General features: G+C 35.1%; 1 protein-coding gene across 1 annotated transcript in view; it reads right to left on the reverse strand.

The window, feature by feature from the left end:
- The window catches only part of HORMAD2 (HORMA domain containing 2), an 85,800-nt gene that overhangs the window by 41,630 nt on the left and 17,115 nt on the right, over positions 1 to 27,055 (reverse strand). The window contains exons 5-10 of the mRNA XM_055322832.1: positions 26,422 to 26,458; positions 22,014 to 22,034; positions 21,033 to 21,059; positions 15,831 to 15,898; positions 12,250 to 12,401; positions 11,827 to 12,080 (exon numbers count right to left, since the gene is read on the reverse strand). Coding sequence (XP_055178807.1) covers positions 11,827 to 12,080; positions 12,250 to 12,401; positions 15,831 to 15,898; positions 21,033 to 21,059; positions 22,014 to 22,034; positions 26,422 to 26,458 — 559 coding nt within the window. The remainder of the gene's footprint in view (positions 1 to 11,826; positions 12,081 to 12,249; positions 12,402 to 15,830; positions 15,899 to 21,032; positions 21,060 to 22,013; positions 22,035 to 26,421; positions 26,459 to 27,055) is intronic.

The raw sequence follows: 27,055 nt of genomic DNA on the forward strand, positions 1-27,055 counted from the left end.
TGCATTCTCTCTATGAATTCCAGCTGACTTCTTTGTAGAAACTGACAAATTTCTGATTTGAAAATTTAAACAATTCTAAAATTCATAGGAAATTGCAAAGAACGCAATACCCAAAACAATCTTGAAAAAGAATGAAGTAGGACTCATACCTAATTGATAACTTACTACAAAACAATGGTAATCAAGACATTATGGTAATGGCACAAAGAAAGCCATATAGACTAATGAAATATAATTGGGAGTCCAAAAGTAAACCCTTGTGTCTATGGTCAAAATGATCTTTGACAAGAGCACTAGAGCCATTTCAGAAGGAAAGAATCATCTTTCGAATAAATGTTGTTGGAACAAGTGGATATCTACATACAAAAGAATGTCAGATCATTACTTCATACTGTACGTAAAAATTAACTTGAATCAAAGATCTAAACGTAAGAACTAAAATCAAAAACTCTAAAATGAAAATAGAGGCATATAAATCTTCATGACCTTAGAGTTGGCAATTAATTCTTAGACAGAATACACAAACACACAAAGTGTAAGCAACAAAAGAAAAATGCCTAATGGATCCAAATTAAATGGATCCATTAAACGGATCAAAATTGAAAGCCATTTGTGCTTTAAATAACACCATCAAGAAAGTGAAAATACAACCTATAGAATGGGAGAAAATATTTGCAAATCATATACCTGATAAGAAATCAGACCCAGAAAAAATAAAGAATTCTTAATCTCAACAATAAAAAACCAAACAACCTAAGTTTAAGGTGGGCAAAAGATCTGAATAAACATTTTTCCATGGAAGGTATATAAATGGACAATAAGCACATGAAAGCATGCTTGACATCTGTCATCAGAAAAATGCAAATCAAAACTAATATAATATAGCACTTACTTCATACCCACTAGAATGGTTAGAATAAAAAAGTAAGATGATAAATGTTGGTAAAAATACGGGAAAAACTGGAACTCATACACTACTTGTGGGAATGTAAAATGATGCAGCCACTTCATTAGACAGTTTTGGAATTCTTCACATAATTAAACATAGAGTTACCATATAACCTAGCAATGGCATGCCTAGTTATATACCCAAGAGAATTGAAAACAGGTGTTCAAAAAGAACTTGTATATGGGGACACCTGGGTTGCTCAGCAGTTGAGCAACTGCCTTTAGCTCAGGGTATGATCCCGGGATCTGGGATCAAGTCCCACATCAGGATTCCTGCATGGAACCTGCTTCTCCTTCTGCCTGTGTCTCTGCCTCTCTCTGTATATGTCTTTCATGAATGAATGGATGGATAAAATCTTCAAAAAAAAAAGAATTTGTATATGAATGTTTATAGTAGCATTATTCATAACAGTCAAAAGGTAGAAACAACTCAAATATCCATCACTGATGAATGGACACAATATGTGGTATATCCATACAATGGAATATTATTCAGCCGCAAAAAGGAATGAAGTATTTATATAGGCTAAAATATAGATGAACCATAATGCTAAGTGAAAGAAGCCAGTCACAAAAAAACTACACATTGTATGACTCCATTTATAAGAAATATCCAGAAAAGGCAAATCTATAGAGTCAGAAAATAGATTAATGACTGCTTAGGACTGACTGAGAGGAGAGGAGAAATGGGGAAATATGGAGGTTATAATTAAAGCATGTGGGGTTTCTTTTGAGGTGATGAAAATGTTCTAAGACTGACCATGCCAATGGCTGCACAACTCTGTATATATACTAAAGACCAGGGATCCCTGGGTGGCGCAGCGGTTTAGCGCCTGCCTTTGGCCCAGGGCGCGATCCTGGAGACCCAGGATCGAATCCCACATCAGGCTCCCGGTGCATGGAGCCTGCTTCTCCCTCTGCCTATGTCTCTGCCTCTCTCTCTCATTCTGTGTGACTATCATAAATAAATAAATAAAAAATTAAAAAAAATAAAAATATACTAAAGACCATTCAATTTTACACTTGAAATGGGCAAATTGCATAGTATATTAATTATATCTCAAGCCATTAAAGAAAGAAAAATGTATTTTTAGAATCCTATGTATCATTCTATATGTAGTATAGATTGTAGTTTTCTGATTCTGGCTTCTTTCACTTAGCAAAATGTATTTGCAATTGATCCACATTGTCACATGTTTTAACAACTTGTTTCTTTTTATGTTCATCCATCCTTCCATTAAGGAACATTTGGATTGTCTAGTTTTTGGAGATTACAAATAAAGCCACTGTAAACATTTGTATACACGTTTTTGTGCAAACATAGGTTATCATTGCATTTGGTATAATAGCTATTTTAATACTAATTTTATTATTCCTGACATATCTGGGTCTTCTTCTACTGACTAATTTTCTTTGGTTATAGGTCAGTTTTCTGGGGCCCTGGCTGGCTCAGTCAGTAAAGCATGCAAGGCTTGATTTTAGCATCATGAGTTCAAGTCCCACACTGGGCATAGATACTACTTTAAAAAGATATGTTTCCTTCTGCTTTACAAGTCAATAAAGTTTTACTGGATTCTGAACAGTAAGAATTTTACACAGTTCAGTGTTTGGACTTAGTTGTCTTCCTCTAATAAGTTTTGAATTTTGGGGGCTCCTGGGTGGTACAGTCAGTTAAGTGTTCAACTCTTAGTTTCAGCTCAGGTTATGGCCTCAGGGGTTGTGAGATTAGGTTCCATACTCAGTGGGGTAGTCTGCTTCTAGATTCTCTCCTTCTGCCCCTGTCCCCCCCCCCCTCTCTCACACACACACACTCAAATAAATAAATCTTAAAAAAAAGTGTTGAATTTTGTTTTGGCAGGCAAATAAGCTTGATTCTTTCAAGGTTTGTTTTCAAGCTGTTAAAATTAAATTTGGAGGCCTTCATTAAAGAATTGGTTTAGTTCCACTGCTAAGGTATAATCGTTCTGGAGTCCCTACTGAATGTTCCAGGTTTTCAACAGGGATGTTCCACGTAACTGGTAATTTTGTGAACATTTCCCACCACTGTGACAGCTCTACGAATTGTTGTTTACACCTGGGGAGAAAACTCCCCAACAGTTTTCTTTGTCCAACCTTACAGAATTTCTAACCACACTTGAGAAGCTAACTATTCAACCAAAGACTCAGGGGATCCCTATACCAGTTTCTGGAGTTCTTTCTCTTTATAGGTCCCATCCTTCTGACATTCTGTCTCCAACTTGCTTTAGCTTCCTCCAACTCCAATCTCTGTTTCTTCAACTCCACAAGACTGCCATTTCTGCTTAGGTTCTCCTCAACTGTGGCGGTGATCCTGAAAGTACCTTCTGACAGAAAGTCAGGCCAATTTTAAAGCTCACCCTGTTTTTCTTCTTTCAAGGATCATAGTTCTATACTTTCTGTTGTCTGATAACAGCTGCTTCTGTTTTGTCCCCAGTTTCCTAGTTTTCCTAACTAGTTTTTCTAGTTATTTAAGCCAAGACAAGTCTACTGACATTATTCCTTCAGGACTAAAAGTGGAATTGGATCATTTTATTGGATTTTTGCTGTCCTGTGGGATTTTTCACATTCTCCCTTTTATGAATGAATATAAGATTTAATGGATTTAGAGACACCTGGGTGACTCTTGGTTTCAGCTCAGGTCATGATCTCAGAGTCATGAGATGGAGTCTCAGGTCAGGTTCCATCACCCTCAGTGGGAGTCTGCTTGAGATTCTCTCCCTTTCCTCTGTCCCTCCCCCTGTTCTCTTTCTCTAAAATAAATAAATCTTGAAAAAAAAAGTTTTAATGGATTGAGTATGAGCTTTGAAGCCAACTAGATTCAAATACTGATTCTGATGGTTTGTAGTCAGGCAATCTTGGACATGCTATTTAATGTCTATGTACTTCCATTTCTTCACCTATAAAATGTTATGCAAAGTTGTTGGGATTAACTGAAGTTATATATATATATAGCCCTTTGTAGGCACTTCATAAATGGTGATATTCATATTTATATGACAGCTATTTATGTGTTATTTTTCCTAAGCAGTTTTGAATCAGGGATTTGGCCTGTTTATCTTTGTGTACACTACCTATGTACAATGATTGATGTGTGATAGGCTTCAATATAAATTTGTTCACTGAATAAATGTTGATAACTTACAATAAGAATATTTTAGAATATTTTAAGCTTTCTTCATAATGAGCTTAATGTAGACTTGTTTAAATATCAAAATAGTGCCATTAGCTACAAAGTTTCCTCTTATTTTAAATTTGGTTATCAAAGGAGGATCCCTCCATCATGCAGGAAAAAGCAAATTTGAGATTGTGGCTCCATAAAGTATATACATAACTTTTTTCTAGTTCTTCTTCTCCTTTTCTTAAGATTTACTTATTTGAGGGAGAGCACAAGCAGGAGGGGGCAGATGGAGAGGAAAAGAGAATCCGAAGCAGACACTGCACTGAACAGGGGACTCCAGGTTCTATCTCAACAATCCTGAGATCACTACCTGAGCCAAAACCAAGAGTTGGATGCTCCAACCAACTACACCACCCAGGTGCCCCTATTTCTAGTTCTTCTTTACCACTCTGAAGTACCAGTCTTCTGAAGTCTTAGATCTCAGTTTTGAGATCCTAATATAAATGCTAAAATAATTACTCTCCCTATGATGCCTGGATTTGTTTAAATCATAATATCATCTGTTTATCAATAGACAATTTAGCCTCAAATGGAAAACTAGAAGCATATTTAGGAAGTATTAGAAAAACCCAACAGCTAAATATAATTCTAGATAATTAAGTAACATTATCATTGTATTTTTTCCAATATGCAATCAACTAAACCTCCACAAAGTCTTCACTTAAAAATTCTAATTTTTAAAAACTTTTATTTGCATTTATTTTATGTGGAATTTACGACTGGCCATAGTTTTTGTTTCTTCAGTTTCTTCTAGGATATCTTTTTCATCTGTGCAACCTCTTCTGGTTTAGAAACAATCTGCTCTTTTTCAGTAAAGATCATATCAATGTGGCAGGGATAGCTCATGTATGGGTTAATCTGAACATAAGCCCTATAAATTCTTTACCAAATCTTTGGGGCTTTGTTCACCTGGATATGTTCAATGACCAGAGAATCTACATCTAAACCCTTTAAATTCAGTATTACTCTCTGCATTTTTAAGCATGTGTAGCAAAAATTCAGCACTCTTTTTGGGTCACCAACCCTGTGTCTAGCTCCACTGTTTGACCTGGGCACACCTACCAATTCTACCATTGTAGTGAAAGAATGGTACACACTGCTTCTGTAAAGTGACATCTTTCAGATACTTAGTGGCTTTTTGAATATGCATACCCTTGATGGCCTGAGCAGTTTCACTTGTGTTCTTAAAGTGAACACAAAGATTTGAACCTCTTGATTTGCATGATTTTGTAGGGTTTTCTGGGTCAAGTGAACAACAAACCATTTTCAGTGATCACCTGAGGCCACTTACGGGAAGAGAAAAGAAATTCTAATTTAAATAAAACCTAATATTAGTTTTAGTTTAATAGTTGTAGTATAATGATAACATTGTATTCTTTCAGACTATTACAAGTATCTTTTTAAGCAAACAGAACATTCTCAGTCTTACTCTTGTTTTTTTTTAAACAAAACTTATTTATTTTAATGCTAAGACTTAATAGTACATCCAGAATGTTCCTACCTAAGGTTATTCACTATGCTCAACTTTTCTTCTGCTATAATAAATATCAGTACACTCTATATCTTTATATAAGTGAAACATACACAGATCACCAGTATGGCTTTTCCCACTAGAAATATCTCTCTAAGATGTTATAGAATGATTCATATAAAAAAAAGAAACGACCTAAAAGACTGTGGGAAATTCAACCAACTTTGAATTTCTTTGGATGGTTAACAGAGGATAGCAATTACATTCTATAAAGCAAAACAAAAATTAATTGAAAAAATTTTCCTATTCGACAAAAAGAAATTTGTGGAAAAGACTATAGCTCCATGATAGAGAATAATGTGTGGTTTTTAAGTCTGAATATTTTCTGTAGATAATGTGCCCTTTTCAACGTTTTCAATAATCAATTCCACTTCCAAGAATCTAAGATATCCTTGCCAACACTACATTGTATCACCAAAGCATATATGTTTCATGAGATGTGATGCTATGAAAATTATCAGACTATACTTCAAAAATGCAAAACTTCAGTTCAGAGTTTAGTAGGAGAAAATAGGTTCTAAATGAAAAGGCTCTTGTTTCAGTCCACTAGCTGGAATACAAAGCAATTCTAAGGAATTCAGAAAATCTTTCTAGTCCACACTTAAATGGGACTACATACTTTGGTACCTTAGAATGTATTTACATTATAATTTCTCAAAAACAAATCATTTGCACTAATCGAATGTGTTAGCACAAAAGGGTGAAAAACGGGTTTAACACAGGGAAGAAAAATGCATCCAAAAATGTTCATGTACCTAGACAAAATGATAAACTATTGAATTGGTTTTTAAGAAATACTGGTTGGCTGGGGGTGCCTAGGTGGCATGGTCGGTTAAGCATCAGACTCTTGGTTATAGCTCAGGTCATGGTCTCAGGGTCCTGGGATAGAGCCCTGAGTCAGGCTCCACACTCAGCAGGAAGTCTGCTTGAGGATTCTTTCCCTCTCCCTATGTCTTTCCCCCTGCTTGTGTGCATGCTCTCTCTCTTAAATGAATGAATAAATCTTTAAGAGAAAAAGAGAAATACTTATGGCTGTTACATTAAAAAAAAATCCTGCCTTTAGCTTATCCTCAAAAAACATCATTTTGTGTGAATTATTCATGTATCAGTTAAATAAATGTGCCACAGATGAGAAAACATACCATGCTGGATCAAGATTACTAGGCACAAAGGAAGCACTAGAAAAGATGTGTAGAGTATCTAGCAACTTTTTCTAACATAGAGGTACAGACTCTTAAGGAGTTCAGAAAATTAGAAAATTATGGCATATGAACCCCTATCTAAAAACCTGATAAAAAATTAAATTCCAAAACAGCTATAATGGTTTAATAAGCTGGAACCATCAATTTCTAAAGTAGATATGGGCAACATCAGTCCTTCATTCTTATAGTTGTCTGTATATGTCAATAATTACCAGTCTTTTAAGGAGCTTGAGTTAATTATCTATATTAGAAAGTACTTTTCACTTAGTATTTCAACTTAGCATAAAATTTAAATAAGATTTCGCATCCAATTCCAGAATATGTATTGATTGTCACTATATAGTGGCTTCTTTAAAGCAGCCTGTCCAGGGGTCTCTGGCATATAGGTCTATTGCTATCTGTCCAATGAACACAACAGACAACAGGCCCAACTGCCCAGACTATGAGGTGCCATTGTGTTTGTGTGGCTTAGTTAAGTCTTAAGCCCAAACCATCCCTATTAGGAATGAAGACCTGTCCTGAAGGTGTTGCAGAAATTTGAAATTTTCAAATTTCAAATCTGTGTGCTTTTATTGTTTTTGAACTTATTTTCAAATTATTATCTCACTTTTACATCATTTCTTGGATCTTAAGGATCATACCAAAAAAATGAATGGTACAAATACTGAATAGTTTTAACTATGGGTGAAATGTTTTTATACTTCTCTTTCTGTGACTGAGATAAGGAATAACCTGAAAAAGAAAATTGGATTAAAATCTTTTTTTAAAAAATCTTATAATAGTCTCACAGTAATATGATATGTTAAATTGTTTCTTTCCTACAGATCACTGGTAAAAAAGCAGTATAAGCCATTTGATCAAGATTTTGTAGACTTTCTATTTTAATAGAAAATTTTATTTAGAAAAGTTTTTTTTTAACTTTGAGTTAGAGATTATCAACTGTAGAGATTGTAACAAAGACACAGAATATAAGGAAAGGTATGGAAAATTCAGTATTGGAATTACAAGTCATAGAGACAGAAGTTTCTTTTTTTTTTGAGACAGAAGTTCTGTACTATACTGTACTTTCCAACTTGCTTGGAACATCCTCTGCCTTAATCTCTGCCAGTCGAAATAGAATTCATCCATAAAATCACCAATTCAATGAAACCTTCCCACATAGTGCCAATCTATCCTTATTTCTGTATTATAGTAACACAGGCTTTGGAATCCAATCGCCTTAATCTGAATTCTGGCCCTGGTACTTATTCACTGTGTATGTAGCCTTGGGTTAATTCCTCTAAGTCTGTGTTCCTTATTTATAAAATAAGGATAATAATAGAATCTACTTCATAAAATAGCTGGGAAGATTAAAAGTGATAATACATGTGAAACCCTGAGAACAATGCTCTGTTGTTAGTTAATATTATTTCTATCATTCATATACTCTCCACTATTATTTCTCATTATATTATATAAGTACTGTCTCTTCAGCCAGAGTTCCCAAATGCAGAAACTATATTTTGTATGTCTTTGTTTTTCTCACAGTGCTTATTAGCAAGGCATTATTCTTTATAGGAATTTTAAAAATATCCCAGAGAATCTCAGCATGGAAGGGATCTCAGAGGTCAAACTATTTCAAATTTTCCCCTAAATCATGATTTTCTCTTGCAACATCCTGGAGACAATCATCTATACTCTATCTTGAACACAGTATATATCTGTACTTAAACACAGCTAGTGACAAGGAATTAACTTTTCTCAAGACAGCCAGATTTATTAAACAGTTGTCATTGTCAGAAAATCCATCCTGAGGAGGTAGAGAAGCTAGCAAGCTTCTGGAAAATAATTCAGTAATACTCACTCAAGGGCTATACAAATTTTTAGGCTCTGTACAATTCACTCCTGATATTATATCCTGAGAAAACAACAATTCTGTCATACACACAAAAGTATTTATCTTAATAGCAAAATAAGGAATTAGCCTAAATGGGTTTTAATTTACTTATTACTTACTTACTTATTTTAGACAGAGAGAGCACAACTGTTTACAAGTAGAGAAAGAGCAGAGTAAAACACAAAACTAAATAAAGCAAAAGATCACTAAAATTAAAAATGTGAAGATTAAGGAGGAACATATTTATAAAGTTAACATTAATGTTAAGTATAAAAGTAAAACAAATGTACATATATATATAAATAAATAAATATAGACCATGATTAAAGCCATATACACATATGTATATCTGTGGAAAAAGACTGGAGGTGATAGAACATATCAAAATGAAAACATTGTCAATAGGATGGTAGGAAAGTTGGAAGATTTGCATTGCTTTTTAAATTATTTTAATGTCGTCATAATACTGCTTTCAAATTTTTTAAGAGAAAGTTCTTCCTTCTATTGAGCCAAAATCAACCTCCTCTAACTACTCCCTATGATTTTCATTCCCTACCTCTCCCTCTGTCCTTTGAAATTACATAAAATAAATGAATTTGAAATATTTGAAAATGGTTATCATAGTTTTAGTACTCTCATTCTCTGGTACTCCAGAGGACAGATTAAAGAGGCAATGGTGATATCAAGGAGACTCAGTAAAGAGACTAAGTTGTCATTCACAAAGAAACGATGACAGACCAAATCAGTGCAATGGCAGTAAGGCCAAACTTAAGAAATACTTCAAAGGCAAAACAGATGGAAATGGTAACCAAAGGGTTGAGAAGTGAGAACAAAGAAGCTGAAAACATTCCTGGTCAAGCTGTTTGATAAAATTATGGTTACAACACCAACATAATGTGGACACCTGGGTGGCTCAGTGGTTGAGCATCCACCTTCAGCTCAGGTCATGATCCTGGGGTCCTAGGATTGAGTCCCGCATCGGGTTCCCCAGAGGAAGCCTGCTTCTCCCTCTGCCTATGTCTCTGCCTCTCTCTGTGTGTCTCTCGTGAATAAATAAATAAAATTTTGAAAAAAAAAAAGTATATCCAATATTGCCATTAAACATAGGAAAAGATGCTCATCTTCATTTGTCATTAGGTAACTGCAAATTAAAACCATAGTGACATAAAATTACACATTCATTGGAATATCTAAAATTAAAAAGATAGAAAATGCCAAGGTTTGGTAAGGATGTAGAGCAACTATAACTCTCATACATTGCTAATGGGAGTATAATATAGCTCCAGTGGCTCCAAACCCCCCAGCCCTCTGGCTTTCTCCGGAGCTTGAAATTGTTTTGTAATACCTATTAAAACTAAATGTACACATATCCTTGACCCAGCAAATCTACCCTTAGCAGTTCTATTCCCACCAGAAATGTGTACATAATTCATTGAAAGAGATGTGCAGAATGTTCAGAGCAGTACTATTCATAATAGTCAAAACTAGAAAATTATCCAAATGCCCATCAACACTAGAGGAATGAATAGTGAAAGTGGACTACAACAACATGCAAGAATACGGATAAATCTCACAACGTAATGTTGAGTGAACAAATGGCTCATACTCCATGATTCTAAATCTATGAAATAAAAAATAGGGGCACCTGAGTGGCTCAGTCAGTTAAGCATCTGCTTTTGGCTCAGGTCATGATGCCAGGGTCCTTATTTAATCTATCAAATGAATTATTCATTCTCAAGTTGTCCACTTTCATTTCCTTTTTTTAAAGATTTATTTATTTATTCATGAGAGATAGAGAGAGAGAGAGGTAGAGACACAGGCAGAGGGAGAAGCAGGCTCCCTGTAGGGAGCCCGATGTGGGACTCGATCTCAGATCCTGGGATCACGCCCTCAGCCAAAGGCAAATGCTCAACCATCGAGCTACCCAGGTGTCCCATCATTTCCATTGGTAAAAGAGAAATTCTTAATTTTAAAAAGATAAAAATCCAGTTGAAACAGGCCCATTCTTTTCTTAACCTTTAATTTTTTTAAAACAGCCTATGTTAGCTATAGCTTCCTAGAACAGAATCAGAAGAAAGTTGCATCAAATTCTAAAGCCATCAGCATGTGTGACATTGTGAAAATACATTGTAAAGAAGGAAAAAAAAATCCTGTTTGGTTATATTATCTATATTAAGACTTCTCTTCAATATATTAAATATAACACAGATTTAAAGACCCAGAAAGAATCTTCAGAAGTTATTTAGTACAGTCATCTCTTTAAGTAGGACTCAAATGATCTCAAGCAAATAAATTAGCATCCTAATTTGAAAATAGCTCCTGTTAAGATTTTATAGCATCACTTCCCATTAAGCAGTCTGAAAAAATTTTTATGTCTAACTCAGAACCCTTTTAATACAATGTTGACATACAGTAAACTTTGTTATACAGATGACAGGGTAGGATTTACTAGGGCACAGGAGGCCCTGGTAAGTACTCAACTCCAAGTCTCTACTGAAGGAAGTAGGCAAGTAAAGGGCTCAGAGCCCTATTCATTTGGCTCTAGTGGCTCCAAACCCCCCAGCCCTCTGGCTTTCCCTGGAGCTTGTCTCTCTTTCCTCATAACAAACAACTTACTATCATTTTGTTTTCACTCTGACTTAAGTTTATCCATAACTTTTTTTCTCCCCCAACCTTCCCTCACTCAATTATCCCAGTAATCAAGAACTTATTTATACTTCCAGTGAGTAAGAATAAACACCTAGAATATCTTTTAAATCCTCAAAATGTTTTAAATCCTATAAATGAGAAAAAGAAAATCCCAAATTTTCTAAATTCATAAAAGAAGTATATTGGAAAGTCTTTTTTTTTTCTACTAGTTATTGACAATTTCAACTGACAAAGTATATTCCCTTATTGAAGACAGTACTTTTTTTTACAATAAAGACTACCTGAGGGCAGAGGCTAGTTTTGTTTTAGTTTTTTATACCTGGCACACTCCACTGGACTGTCACTGTGATATAACCTGTATAGGAATTCAAAATGTTAGCTTAACTGAAGCAATCAATGGAGATTCGCTACAGCTTTGCCTTACGTGATTGTTGCATTCCTCTTCTTCCTCATCAAAGTCTAGACCCTGATGAGCAATCTCGGTAGTGCTGTTCTCCTGAAAGAGATTGTTCTCCAAATCAGACACTCTGGTGACCTCAGTTGTGACTTTTACTTTCATGCTATGAAAACCAGTGGAGACCAATCCCACTTGCAGGTTAACAGGCTCCCCCTCGAACAGCAGGAGGTGTGAGTTTACCCCTTCTTTAAAACCAGGGGGTTGGTAATCATGTGGAGTCACTGCAAAATGGAAAGGGCAAAAAACCAAGAAAATTGTGAGTTTCAATAGAAGAAATCAAATTAGTCTTTCATGTGTAGCAACAAATATCTCTTTCAGATGCTTACAAAATTTCTCTATATAAAATATTATTTTGATACTTAAGGAATTTAACTAGAGGTCTCCACCTACCTGCATTATAGTAGTGGAGTTTCATAGTAAGTATAACATCATTAGGAAGGGGTCCAAGGTTCTGCATCAGTATATATAATTTACGGATCAGTAAAATACTGGCTTTCTTAATATCTTCACTGTTTGTCCCACTTTCAAAGCTTGCACTACTGCTATAACCACATAGAAAAACAGCATACTTTCAATCATACGTAATATTGAAAATCTATTTCAAAAAGAACAAAACTCTTTACCATATGATCAAATAAATATAAATATCACAACACTGGAGGCCATTTTTAGAATGTAAATTAGATCAGTGATTATACTTTTTGCAATGTATATACAATGTATTTCTTAAATAGCAAGTTCCCTTAAGTCATTTTAATTTTTTGTATATTTTTTTATTGGAGTTCAATTTGCCAACATACAGCATAACACTCAGTGCTCATCCTCCCTTAAGTCATTTTATTTTATTTTTTTTTAATTTTTATTTATTTTATGATAGTCACACAGAAAGAGAGAAAGAGGCAGAGACATAGGCAGAGGGAGAAGCAGGCTCCATGCACCGGGAGCCCGACGTGGGATTCGATCCGGGGTCTCCAGAATCGCGCCCTGGGCCAAAGGCAGGCGCCAAACCGCTGCGCCACCCAGGGATCCCTCCCTTAAGTCATTTTAAATATGACTTGAATTTTTAGAAATTTAAGTTACAAATAACCACATGCCATAATAGTGGGAACAATGGATTTGGAATTAGGAGACTTGACATCTAATTTTGGGTCCGCTGCTAACTAACTGAATGACCTGTGTCATTTAAATACTCTAGGTCAGTTACCTCACTTGTGAGATAAGCTTATACACACTTCTATATCTTCCCAAATTTTCTATTTGAAAATCAGTCATCAGCTCTGGCCTTTCTACTGTCTAGTTATCTGTCAAAGATATCCCTTCTTCTTACTGGGATTGCAACAATGGCTATCTATTCTTAGTTGTCTTCTTGTCCACACTGTAATAACATTCTCTACGCCACTGTTGCAGTAATATACCTCCCTCATAGGAAAATCTGCTCTGTTACTCTCTTGCTTTAAATTCTTTTAGTCCTGGGGTCAAGTCCCACATCAGGCTCCCTGCATGGAGCTTGCTTCTCCCTCTGCCTGTGTCCCCTGCCTGCCTCTCTCTCTCTCTCTCTCTCTCTGTCTCTCATGAATAAACAAAATCTTTAAAAAAGAATTCTTCTTTTATACCAATTACCTTTCAATCAAATTAAATAATGGTATGCATACAATGCCCTTCCTGACCAGTCATGCCCTCACCTCTAACCTCATCTGCATATACTACCCAGTTCTTCTCATCCACAGGTATTTGTATATGAGTTCATTTTGTTTACTTGTATTGTGCTTTTCCCACTTCTTTTCCTGACTCTTGAATTCATCCTCACCTCTTCAAGAAAGTTTTCCCTGATAATTCCTATACATTATTCCTGTTTATAATGGTTTATATCGCCCCTCTAGATTACACATGGTTCTATATTTCATGTCCACAGTACTTTTTGGTGCTAGCTACAGTAAACACTCAATAAATACTTATGGGATTAATGAATGAATATACAAGTCAAACCAAATTACCTTCTAACTCTAAATATTTTTTATTTCTCTCCAAAATTTTCTTCCCAAATTGGTCTTATATCTGAGTTGCTTCTAGGAAGGACTATCAGTGCAATATATTCGCACAATGCCTTTCACATAGAAGGCACTCAATAGTGAAAAATAATCTTAAGTAACTGAGCTACTGGAAGAAATGTGAATTCATAAAATAGGCATTATTAGGTGAATATATTTGCTCCTTGTTTTTATTTTGAACAACAAAGTCTTGTCTACTAAGAGTTAACCAATTTGAAATAGGTAACTAGAGTGAAGGACTATAGCATTTTAGCTTATGGGATCTCTCAGTATATATCAGATTCATAAAATCACATCCATGTAAAATCATACTCAAGACTCCCTTGTGCTATTTTAAAAGGGAAATTATCTTCACTATGGAAGAAATGATACGGTAATTTTGTATGACTGATCATTTAAATAAATGTCTATCTTTGGTTTCTAGGAAATTAGTAATATGTATTACCTTCTCTCCTCAGTAGCTGAAAGATTTGGCTATTTCTGTTTTACTGCTCTCCACTTGGCATATGTGCCTTCATAACAAAAGAGATTAATCTGATTGCCGGTAGTACTTATATTTAAATTTTGGAGAGTAAAGGGCAACTGTTTAATGTGGGAGAATATCTATGAAAATTGCTGTACAATCTATACAATGCTATATAAATGCTAGTTTATGATGATTAATATTTTAATTCTCATTCCTAGAACTTACTTCCTCTGCACATCTTAGTGCTGTCTGTAAGTTTTACAAATGAGAGGATGATTAAGGAAGTGAATCTCAAAGAGAAATCCTCAAACTTGCAGTAAATGATACAACAGAGCTAATAGCAGAAAACTGAGAATTAGGTCACATTTCTCTTCAGATTTGTTCCTTTCATGGGCACTCATTCTTTCGACTTGGAGCCTCTACTACCCAGGACTCTTCACCACCATCCATCCCCTCTACTTCTATTCCCTCTCATCAGCAAAACTTACATCTAGCTGAATTCAAAAGTTACTAGGATGGGAATAAATGTTGCTCTTCAATAAGACATCTCTACCTGTACTGGGGACCTTTTTAAGCAAATACCTTGTCTTTGCTCTTTAATCTGTTAGTACACCTAAAACTTGGCATTTTAAACTTGATAAGAAAATGTAGTGCTTTCCAATCTTTTCCATACAGGGACACATATGGAAAATCACATTTGTAAGACATACTGGGATAATAGATGAGAATGCATTTATAGGCAAAACAGTTCAGGATTTTCATCTACTGTAGACCCCGTCTGGCTATACTGAGGGCAGAGATTAATATCTTGGCATAGCAATAGAGAAACTTCGGGTTAGTGTCTACATAGAATCTTAGGAGTTCTTCAATCAACACCATGAAGACAGCCTCATTAATATAATTTCTACTGCAGTGATACCCACCAACCACCATAGCCTCCAAGGACCACTACCATCACCACCATTACCACCAGGTACCATTTACTGGCTTTTTAATATACGCCAGGCATGGACAAAGCTTTGTATATGTATTGTAATTTAACAGCCACAGCAACTATATGATGTAAATATCATTAATTCCACTGTGCAGATGAGAATACTAATATTTAGGGAGGTCAAGTAATCTGTCCAAAATCAGACAAATAATAGAGTATTCCAAGATAGATCTCTCTGCCTTAGGAATTGGAACTCTTAACCACTAAGCTTAACTACCTTTAGACCCCACTAACATCACCTATGAGGAAAAGAGGAAAAGAAGCAAAGGAAGACTCTACTCCCACCAACTTCATCCATGGATTTCAGAAATTTAAACAATTATTGCTATTATTATTATTAATAGAGTTTTTGTAGGATTAGTGTGGGGAAGTTACAAAGGAAATATAAGATCTGTCTATGGCTTCAAGAAGCTATGTTTACCTCAGTCCTATTTCTCATGTCCATTAAACAATTAGATTCTACCTGTCAAAATCCATTGTGGCTCCTTCTTTTGTGTATTTGAATTTGAACTGGTATATCTCAGTCACCTTCTAGAAATATCAAAGGGAACAGAGAAAGAAATTACTTACAAAAAGGAAATCCAGAACCTTATCTGGTAATAGGTGAAGAATATTTTTATTGTATACCTACTATACTACCTACATACCTTTTGGATTCACAGCACACTATTCAGGAGTAATATTTCCAGATATAAAGATAACTTAATTTTTCTCCTCCATGCCAAATAGGAGTTAGAAGACAAATTCTGTTGTTACTGTATCATAGCTAGAGAAACTAAGATGCAGAGTCAAGTATCTGACCAGGCATAGGTAAGTGACAGTGAAACCAGTTGAGAAACCATTCATGTAACAGATGTTTATCAAATGTCTGCTTTGTGTTGGGCACTGGAGTCAAAGTGGTGAACATGACAAAAAAGATCCCTGTTATTTGGAATATATAGCCAGGGGAGAGAAGCAGTCAACAAATAATAAAATAATTTCAGATAGTAGTAAGTGCTGTGAACAATATGAAACAAAAGCTGTGATAGAGAAAAGAAGGGAGAATGCTGATTTGGTTTGGAAGGGCCAAGGAGGCCTCCCTGAAGGGATAATGCTTAAGCTGAGCCTCAGTGACAAAAGGGGTCATGTGCAGATCTGGAGGAGGATGGAGTGTCCTGGGCAGAGGTAACAGCAACACAAAGTTCTAAGGTAGGAAAATAAGCCTCCTTCAGGGTCAAAGTGGCTGGCAATGAGTAAGCAAGTAAGACAGTGTGGGAGATGAGGATGTGGAGCTTTATTGGCCATGATAAGGGATTTGGATTTTAATCTAAGTAAACTAGAAATATGCTGAAGTGTTTTAAGCATGGGAGTAATTTGCGTGTTTTTAAGATCACCCTGGCTATTTTAATACTGCAGAAGAAGAAGTAGAAACCATGAGAGCAATTAAGCGGCTGCTCCAGTAATTCAGGGAAGACCAGAATGGCAACAAGAAAACTAGAAAAATTCAAAAAGGAACCAGGATCTATGACATCAGGTCTCATTTTTTTGATCCTGCCCTTAAAACTTTGAGATCACTGCTATTTGCTCTCCTAACTGTTAAGAAAGCTAGAAATAAAGAGGGACACATATCTTCATGAGAGACATACTCTATGTCAAATAAAATGATTGTCTTGTAGTTGGAGCAAATGTTTGGCCCAGATACATTGTATAGTTTGTCCACAGATCTGGAGAAGGTCTGAAAGACAGGTAAAAGGTATAAATTTAAGTCCAAACACAAAAAATGCCCTTTATTCATCTGTTTCAATATTCAGTCTTTGACACTGTGGGAATGAGGAGGTTAGATTGATCAGAAAGTTTTAGTGTTTCTGTTACTTTTCTCTACTCTAAGACTTGTTCTCCCAGCTCTGCTGATCTTAAAACCTTAGCAAACAACTTAATCACAGGTAATCAGATCCTGGGTAAACTGGCTTGTGCTGCTTAAACTCTAAGACAACTGATTCATAGTGGACTTAATTAAAAAAAATATTTTTCTAGAAAAACAATCTACTTGGGAAATCAAACAAAATTTAGAAAGCTGCTTTGTGAGTAGGGTAGGGGAAGTATGTGATGCTAGAGGTGCCTACCGCAACAGGTTTGTCCCGGACAGGCAAGATACACACTTAACCTCTCCTTCATTCATGCTGGGTGTAATTGCCCTGCCAAACAAATGATGCCTATTCTTCCTGCCTGCCCATGTTTCTTTTTTTTTTTTTCTGCCCATGTTTCACAACAAAATCTAGCTTCTCGATGCTCTGAGCTTTTTTTTTTTTTTAATTATAACAAAAGTAGATCCTTTAGTAGCTGATAATTTTATTAACACATTATTTGGTCCCTGAAGCAATTCATAAGAGAGTTAGGTTTGTAATTGTTTTACACAAAATGCTAATTTCAATCTAACTCCAATTATGACAGAAGATATTTACAGCAGACATTCATCTCTTCTTAACATTGCATAAAACATTTTCTGCTTTTCAGATTAATGTGTTGCCTAATAAAGAGGGGCCTTTAAACCACTCAGCGACGGTTTCTGTTACTCATACTGAATATATTCACAGATACCAAAGCAATAGCAACATATATAGCCTTTCCTCCTCCCTCTACATTCCAATCCATTGGCAAGACCATCCAGGCCCATCTCCAAAGCATATCCCAAGTCCATCCATTATTATTACCCTTCCAAACTACCACTATCTCTTTTCATCTGATCTCCTTGCTTACAAACTATTCCTCCAGTAATTCATTCTCTGCTCTATAGCTAAAAAGTGTTTTTGAAAATACAAATCAGACTATGTCACTCCTTCGCTTAAAACATCCCAACAGTTCCCATTGCCCTTAGAATAAAATCCAAAAATTACCTTAGCTCATGAGATCTTACACTTCTGCTTCTTTCCCTGCTACCCACTAAGCTCCAGGCTCAGGGCACCCTTTCTGTCTATGAACATACAAGATGCCTTGCTAGCTTAGGGCCTTTGCACAGCTATACTCTGGAACATGCTATCTCCAGTTGATTATGATAATATTTGGGCACTTCCTAAATGCTCTACATCTAGTCATTCTTATGTAGTCAATACTCTTAAGTAGGTATCCTTATCATAATTATACATGAAGCTAGTAAATGTTAGAGCTGGGATTTGATCCTAGCACCTACAATGTTAACTATTGTGCTATTCTGCTAGTCATATGCCATTGTCTCTCACAGACCTGCATAAACTGACTCCTCTAGCCCTTCAGGCTTAGCTCTGAAGGCCTTCCATAGGCTGCACACTAATCCCTCCTCCCCCTTCCCTGCCTCGGCACTCTCCAGCACACTACCTTTCTTTTATTTTCTTCATAGCAGGAGGACTATCTAATACCATTTTTGTTTATTGTTTATCCTCCCTTGAGGATATAAGAATGTAAGCTTCCAGAGAGCCAGGACCTTGTCTATCCCATTAACTCCTGTGTTTTTATAGCTTGAGCAGTGCTAGGCAGATAGAGGGAAACCAATTAATATTTGCTGAATAAATAAATATTCAGCTGGGAAAAAGTTCACACTCAATTAGGATTTCATCCTACAAACCTTTCCTTAACATATTTACATTTTGGTTTACACAATTTATTAATACCCTCCACACATGTTATAGTGTGTATCTGTAGGAAAGCTACACTACCCCTCTTTACTACTTCAGTTACTTTTGTCATTTCATCTCTGTCATGAAATGGAGCAACCAAAACAAAACTTCTAGTATGGAAATACCACAGCTTTGTGCAGTGCCCAAAACTCCATTGGTCCCTGAAATGGGTAAGCACACTTATTTGATTTAAGATGGAGGTGTGCAACTATTGTACAGTTAAAGAATCTTCACAAGATTGCTACAAGTTTTAATCTATACATAAAATATATTTCTGCTTCAGGTATATATTAATAATATTGCTATTGTTCAGTTTTGTTTAGGGAAGGATATACTTCTAAAGATATGAGTCAAGAAACATAGCACAATATCAGATAAACGACAAAGAAAGATTGTGTTTACATGAGAAAGTTGTTTTGTAATTATATAAAAGAATGAGATTAGAGAGGTAAGTGGTTGTACCGGTGACTTGATGCTACATATCAACTATAAAATAGTGCAGTCCTAAGGATACTTTTAGGCATTATGAACATTGCTATTCCATAATTATATTGTACTTATCACTGACTTGGTTTGGTGTTCTTTTGATCTTTTAATATCTTCAAACATGCCACTAAAATTTCTAGCAATCAAAAGTGTGCCATGAACACATAGAAGTTATGGGTCACTGCTATATGGAACAATCTGTAAGCATTCAAAATATTTTTTCTGGGTTATAAATGATAGCTCAACACTTCATAATATAAGCTTTTGTTTTCTAACTTTATTACTTTGCCTGCATCAAAGCTCATTTAACAGCACCCCCTCACACACACACCCTCCACCCAAGAGTTTTCTGTAGTTAAGCCTAATTTGCTCAGCATTTCACTACCTCAAAAGCATCAGTCTCAGATTAGGAGTTTTATATGCATAAGAAAGAAAACAAAATAATTCATTGCATTAATAAAGTTATGGATTTATTAATGATTTATCAGAAAGTTTTAATTTGGGGAACTTCCCCTCAAACCTTCAGGGTAAAAAAAAAAGCATTTTGAAACTAAACAAGACACAAAGATAAAAAGGAGTAGTCAAGCATTGAGGAATTTTTACCCACCTGCATGTACCAGTTTTCCTCTACCCTGCTCAAACAGTTATTTATAATCTACCCAAGAAAGGATATTAAAGGCTAAAAATGCTTAATTTGTCTTGAATACCACCAGTTAGGCTAAAGTCATAGGCTTAAGAAGGAAAATTGAAAGCAAAGAAAAAGGAAAGAAAGCTAGGAAGAAAATAAAGAGAATAGAATGAAAAGAAAGAACAAAGAGCTTTTCCCTCCATATCTGTGCCATTACCACAGCTGCCATTCAAAGTAGTACAAATAACTAGTATATGTCCAGGACTATGATATTCGCTCAGGGAGATAGAAAACAAGACAAGACACTTGTCCTCAAGAATTCAAAATCTGGTTGAAGACATAAGTTAATCTACATAAATCAACAGAGAGTGCTATATTGTGGGGTCCTGTTGGAAAAGGAATTTAGAGAAGGAAGAAATTAGTGTGAACACTATAGGCCAAAAGGCTTTCATGGGAGATTTGGACATAAGTTGGCCTAGAAGATGAGTAGGATTCAATAGGGAAGAAATTAAGAGAGAAAGAAGGAGTAAAGATCTGAAACTCTATAAAAAGGTCAAATAGGAAAGAATTTATTTGGCAAAAAAGAGAAAAGTTTAGAATTATGCCATATTTTCCAAAAGGCCACAAACAGAAAGGATTCAAAATCAGTTAAAATAAATAATAAAATGTGGTTTTATACACACAGATATTTTTAATTTTAACATGTTAGGGAATAGACTCCTCTATGGTTTTTTTAAAGTTTTTTCAACATCCCTAAGTAGTTACTAAAATTTCATAATAAAGAATTGATGGTTTATAACAAAACACACTGACAGAGTTCATGATGAGTTACTTTGCTCATATAGTAATCTAGTAACATAATCAGTAGGCTCAATTCAGGTAAACACATTTAAAATAAAATCCCCTCTCAATGTATTCTTACCTCAGCTTCCTTGGGATTTGTGAAAAGCTGTTTAAGGAGAAATAAATAACATTCAATTTCTGAAACTTACTAGATTACTCCTCACAGAATATATTTTCTATGTGAAGAGTTCAATTTGTGCTCTATTAATTGAGGACTGAGATATACATATTTCAAGATAATTTGTTATGGTTTAAAAATGTTTAAATAAATCAAATATGTAAGACTCTCCATGTTATCTTCTCATTTTCTTTCTATTCTTAACTATATATACCATGTTATACTCAGAAGCACACAAGACTTCAAAAAAGTCTATACAACCACAAAAACAAAAAAACCCCGAGGTTGTAATTTTTAAAAAATGAAATCCTGATAGCCAATATATGAAGCAAACAGTATATCCTTATATATTTTCCCATGTATTGTAATATACCTAAGAAATACATAATTTGTGATCTTTCATTAAAACTTCTGATATTACTCAGCCATTAGAAACGACAAATACCCACCATTTGCTTCAACATGGTTGGAATTGGAGGGTATTATGCTGAGTGAAATAAGTCAATCGAAGAAGGACAAACATTATATGGTCTCATTCATTTGGGGAATATAAATAATAGTGAAAGGGAATAGATGGGAAGGGAGAAGAAATGGGTAGGAAATATCAGAAAGGGAGACAGAACATAAGGACTCCTAACTCTGGGAAACGAACTAGGGGTGGTGGAAGGGGAGGAGGGCGGGGAGTGGGGGTGAATGGGTGACAGGTACTGAGGTGGGCACTTGACGGGATGAGCACTGGGTGTTATTCTGTATGTTGGCAAACTGAACACCAATAAAAAATAAATTTATTATTAAAAAAAACTTCTGATAAATTATATTTATTTTATTCTAAAATGTCATAGGACAGATAAATTTAGGGAGAAGTGGGGATAGTACTATTTTAATGTTTTACCTGCCAAAAGACAATAGAGACATTGGTTTGGTCTTTAAATGTGTACTTACTGTAAGTACTGCCATATGTAGCTTCAAGAGAAAAGAAAACCACTGTTATTATATACTTCCACTGATATTACTGTTATTTCAAATAAAGGCTAATTAAAATATGATTTCAGAGAGGTTCCAAAGATTTGGGTAGAAGATCTGAAAAGGAATACTAATTCACTCATTCATTTGACTATAAATTTACATACACAGAGTTCTGCTGGAGAGGAGCAATGCAAAAAAATACATACATGCATACATACATATATATGTACTTTCTATAAGTTATATTTTAGTTTGGGAGGCAAAAGATATACAAAATAATTCATTATTACTAAACATTAAATATGCCACCAGTATCTCCAAAAAATTGTTTCTTTTAAAACTATTCTATAAAAACAAAAATTTTAAAGTCTGATAAGTCTACGAAATCCTTGCCCTACCTACATACATATTAATATAAACAAATTATCTCTGCTTGAAAGAGTAATCCAATATATAGAGATATAATCTAGCCTCTGATAAAAATTTTAAAACTGGAATACAAATTAGAAAATTTCTGGACCAGAGGTGCCTGGCTGGCTCAGTTGTTAGAGCATATGACTCTTAATCTCAAGGTCATGAGTTCAAGCTCCATGTTGGTCATGAAACCTAGTTAAAATTTTAAAACTAAACATATAAATTTTTTTAAAGGTCCCAATCCATAATTTCATATCAAATTATTCACCTTTCTCACCCAAAGGACTAAAACTTTAGTGACACTGTGTGGCTATTTTCGTTACTGCATACAATTGATTTTAAGACTACACAGTAAAACTCTAAATTATATTATATGACTAATCATTCATTTATTCATTCATTCATTCAAAAATAGACATGGCCCCTAATCTCAGGGAACATGAAGACCAACAGGAGAGAAAACATTAAACCACAAAAGCAAACAGGGATCCCTGGGTGGCGCGGCAGTTTGGCGCCTGCCTTTGGCCCAGGGCGCGATCCTGGAGACCCGGGATCGAATCCCACATCGGGCTCCCGGTGCATGGAGCCTGCTTCTCCCTTTGCCTGTGTCTCTGCCTCTCTCTCTCTGTGTGTGTGACTATCATAAATAAATAAATAAATAAATAAATAAATAAATAAATAAATAAATAAATAATTTTTAAAAAAAGCAAACAGGTACATAATTACAATTGTGTTAATTGCTATGACAAAGTAGCACAGGGCACTTGAGAACATGAAACAAAATGACAATCTAAGCTGGGGTAGAGGTGTGTGTTCCAGGAAGACCTCTCTAAGAAAGTAGGCTGAGACCTGAAGGATATTTAGGCTGAGACCTGAAGGATAAATTGGAGCTAGCCATGTAAATGGTATGGATAGGGAAGACAATTTTGCAGGGAAAAGCAACAACCCATATAAAGGGAAAAGGCACTTGGCATGTCCTAGATCCTTGTGTGGCTTTAAAATGGCTAGCAATAGTGAGCGTGATGACATTTAGAAAGGCAGGTAGAAACTAGATCATACAGGTTCTCTGTGAAGGACTCTCAACTTTATTTTAGAAGCCCTGGAATATTTTCAGGCAACAGATTGATATTATTAGATTTTTGAAAGAATGTAGTGTGGATAGTGAGTTGGAATGGTAGGGGACTGAAAATGGGAGTAAGAGACAGATTAGGAGGCTTTGTACAATATAGTCTCTTCTTTGTAACTATCTAAAAATGCATGCATGTTTAAAGAATTTGAGCATAATATGAATTACAAAGGAAAGAGGGTAAAATCTCCCAAAATTTCACTAGAAATAATCATCATCTTCTACTGAAGAACATTTTAGATACTCCAATTTGACTTTACTCAAAGTATTTTTAACACATTTATTGTTTCCTAGTAGGAAATCAAGAGACTAACAACTGAGAAACAAATATAAATACCACTAAGAGGCTAAGTCATCCATCTAAGGTGTTGTCATTTAATCTCCCAACACAGTAAATTTAATTAATTCAGTCATACAGGTAGTCATTTCAGTAAAATAAATCCATCAAACTAGGTAGATAATCTTTTTTACATCACATTGCTATTTTAGCACATGTAACATTGTAATTATTTAAGAAATGACACTCCTTGAGTGGAGGGATCACACCTTTCCCTTATTTTTATCTCATCCAGTATTTAGGTACAAGGTCTGTTACAGATTAAATAGATAAAAAAGGAAGAGAGGAAGGAAGAGAATGAAGGAAGGAGAGGAGAAAGGAGGGAAAGAACAAAAGCAGAGACAAAGGGAGGGTAGAAGAAGGGAGGGAGGGAGACAGGGAGGAAAGGGGAAAAGAGTTAACATTTACATAGTGTTTATTATATGCTAGACATTGTTCTAAACATTTTAGATCAGTGGTTCTCAAAGTATGGTCCCTAGACCAGCAGTCTCAATATCACCTGGAATTTATCTGAAATGCAAAAGTCTCACATCAGAGATTTTGGGGTGGGGCCTGATAATGTGTGTTTTAACAAGTCCTCCAGGGGATTCCAATGCAAACTAACATTTGAAAATCAGTGCTTTAGATTAGTTCATTTAATTCTCAAAAAACCCTAAGAGGTAAGTTCTGTTATTATCCCCACTTTGTATATAAAGCAATAAGGTACCAAGAGGTAAGTACTTGCCCAAGATTACACAGGTGTTAAATCCAGAACTGGGATTCCCTTTAGACTGATTCCAAAACTTGTGCTCTTAACTATTTTGCACTGCCTCTCAATGATGGATGCTCAATAAATGTTGCTAAATGAATGGATGAAGGAGAATGAATGAGTAGCATTTGTATGCTTGTGATGACTTTCTCCATTTAAACCTGTCCAAATACTAAGGGCCTTCAAAGTTCAAAAGCCATTTTCTCCCAAAGATTTCCCTCATGTTCCTTACTAAATACAACCTCTCCTTTTCCACACTTGTATTGCACACAATCAGTATCTTTTCTTTAGCATGCATATATTTCTAATGAGTATTATGGGTATTTATATTTGTGATAGAGCTATAGTCAAAATATCTGATATTTTTACATAAAAATGTAAAAAAATTTTAGGTAAAAATATCAAACTGATGTGGAAAAAAAAACAGTATTTAACAGCTCAATATGGCACAGGTACTGGCCAATCAGAAAGGATGCCAACTTAGCTTTGGTTGCTGGATTCCTGGAAGCTCCTCTGGGCCAGATGCTAACCCTTTGGTTGCTAGATTATGGATAGGTCTAGGGAGATCCCAAACGAGACAATGGTGAGGTGAGGGAGAGACAATGGTGGAGGTCACTAAGGGTCCTCGCAAAACAGCTATTTATCACCTGATATAAAGTATTTCAATAATTTAATAACAGGCACAGCCGGGCCAGTGTTTATCAGCCATGCATATGAATATCATTTATCTTCTGCCATGGTCTAGATCCTTGTGTGCACAACCCATATCTGTTTTAATTTTGTATCTCTCAGTTTCCCAGGTCAGTGTTGAATGAATTATAAAAAAATAGCTGTTTATTGTAAAATGAAATGTATGAGTGCAACTAAATAATCCAAGATAAGGCTTATTCACCTCAAAATTTCTTAAGGGAATATGAATTGAGAAGAATTTATTTATTTATTTTTAAAGATTTTATTTATTTATTCATAGACACAGAGAGAGGCAGAGACACAGGCAGAGGGAGAAGCAGGCTCCATGCAGGGAGCCCGACGTGGAACTCAATCCGGGGTCTCCAGGATCACAACCCAGGCTGCAGGCAGTGCCAAACCGCTGCGCCACCAGGGCTGCCCCAAATTGAGAAGAATTTAAAAGAAGATTTGGATGGGAAGGAAGAGGGGAAACAGTGGTAGGAGGTTCATTTATATACATTTTGTCTCTTCAACTAGGACTAGAGCCTCTAATTTTTACACCCTTCATAGCTGTCTTGGGCAGCAAGAAAGATCTAATGCACTTAAAATTCAAGCTGCATTTTTAAAAATCCAAGGTACAATACTAGCTATTTGAGGGAACAGGTTATATACATGAACCAAACATAGTTAATAAAATAATTAAAATAGAATAAAAACTAATTATTCAAGTCCGTTTTTTCCTTTCATATCTGTGAACTGAATCACAACTATTTTGAACATGTTCAATGTGCTAAATGCCAGATTCTTGTCTCCCCTGTCCCACATCCTCTGGATCTTTTCCAGTGACTTCAGAGGAAATTCTGTGGTCAAAAAGATATCAGTATGTAAAAGAGAAAAATGAAGGTTTCCTTTCTAATCGATGAAACCAAGACATCAACAAGACAGCAAAGACATAAAAAGAAACTTTCATAAATGCAAATGTAGGCACTAGTGCGCTGTTAATACACAACAACAAAATAAAAGCTAAACTTTTTTTTAAGGTATAAAAGGTAAGTCTTTAATTATGGTGTAAATTTAAAAACATTCTTACGTATTTCTTTTCCAAAGCATCAAAACAACCTTGGATCCTGTCAAGAAATAAATGTTTGATGTCAATTTGGGCCAGATGTAAAAGCCAAAAAAATTCCAAGTACAGAACTGATTTATAATTTTTGTTTTTAAGTACATTAAGTAGGTAATCATTTTACCTTTCCCATTTGAGCTTTTTTGAAATCTCCCAGTGTCATTTAATATGTTGTTAGATCTTTATAGGTAATAAGTAAACAATTTTAAGGTAGAGAACCCCATCTTACATTCCTTTTTGTCTGCCATAATGTTTAGGATACTGACATGCATATGAGGAGTAATCAAATTTTGATTGATATTTTTCTTTTTTTTAATTTTTGTTATTGAAGGTGACATACAGTGCTATATTTGTTTCAAAAATACAATTATTTTTCTTTATACAAGTTCATTTTCTTCAAAAACAAAACTAAGTCAATATCTTAAAATTAGATTGAATAATTGTTTTAAATTTCCAGGAAATTGTGAAAAAAGGAAGGAAGGAAAGAAGGAAAGAAGGAAGGAAAGAAAATAAGAAAGGAAGGGTTTAAGGAAATGATCTTACCAAATAAAGTATTTAAAAAAAAAAAGATTTTATTTATTTACTCATGAGAAACACACAG

Source organism: Nyctereutes procyonoides, unplaced genomic scaffold (assembly GCF_905146905.1).
Source record: "Nyctereutes procyonoides isolate TBG_1078 unplaced genomic scaffold, NYPRO_anot_genome, whole genome shotgun sequence".
In the NCBI taxonomy this organism is placed as follows: domain Eukaryota; kingdom Metazoa; phylum Chordata; class Mammalia; order Carnivora; family Canidae; genus Nyctereutes; species Nyctereutes procyonoides.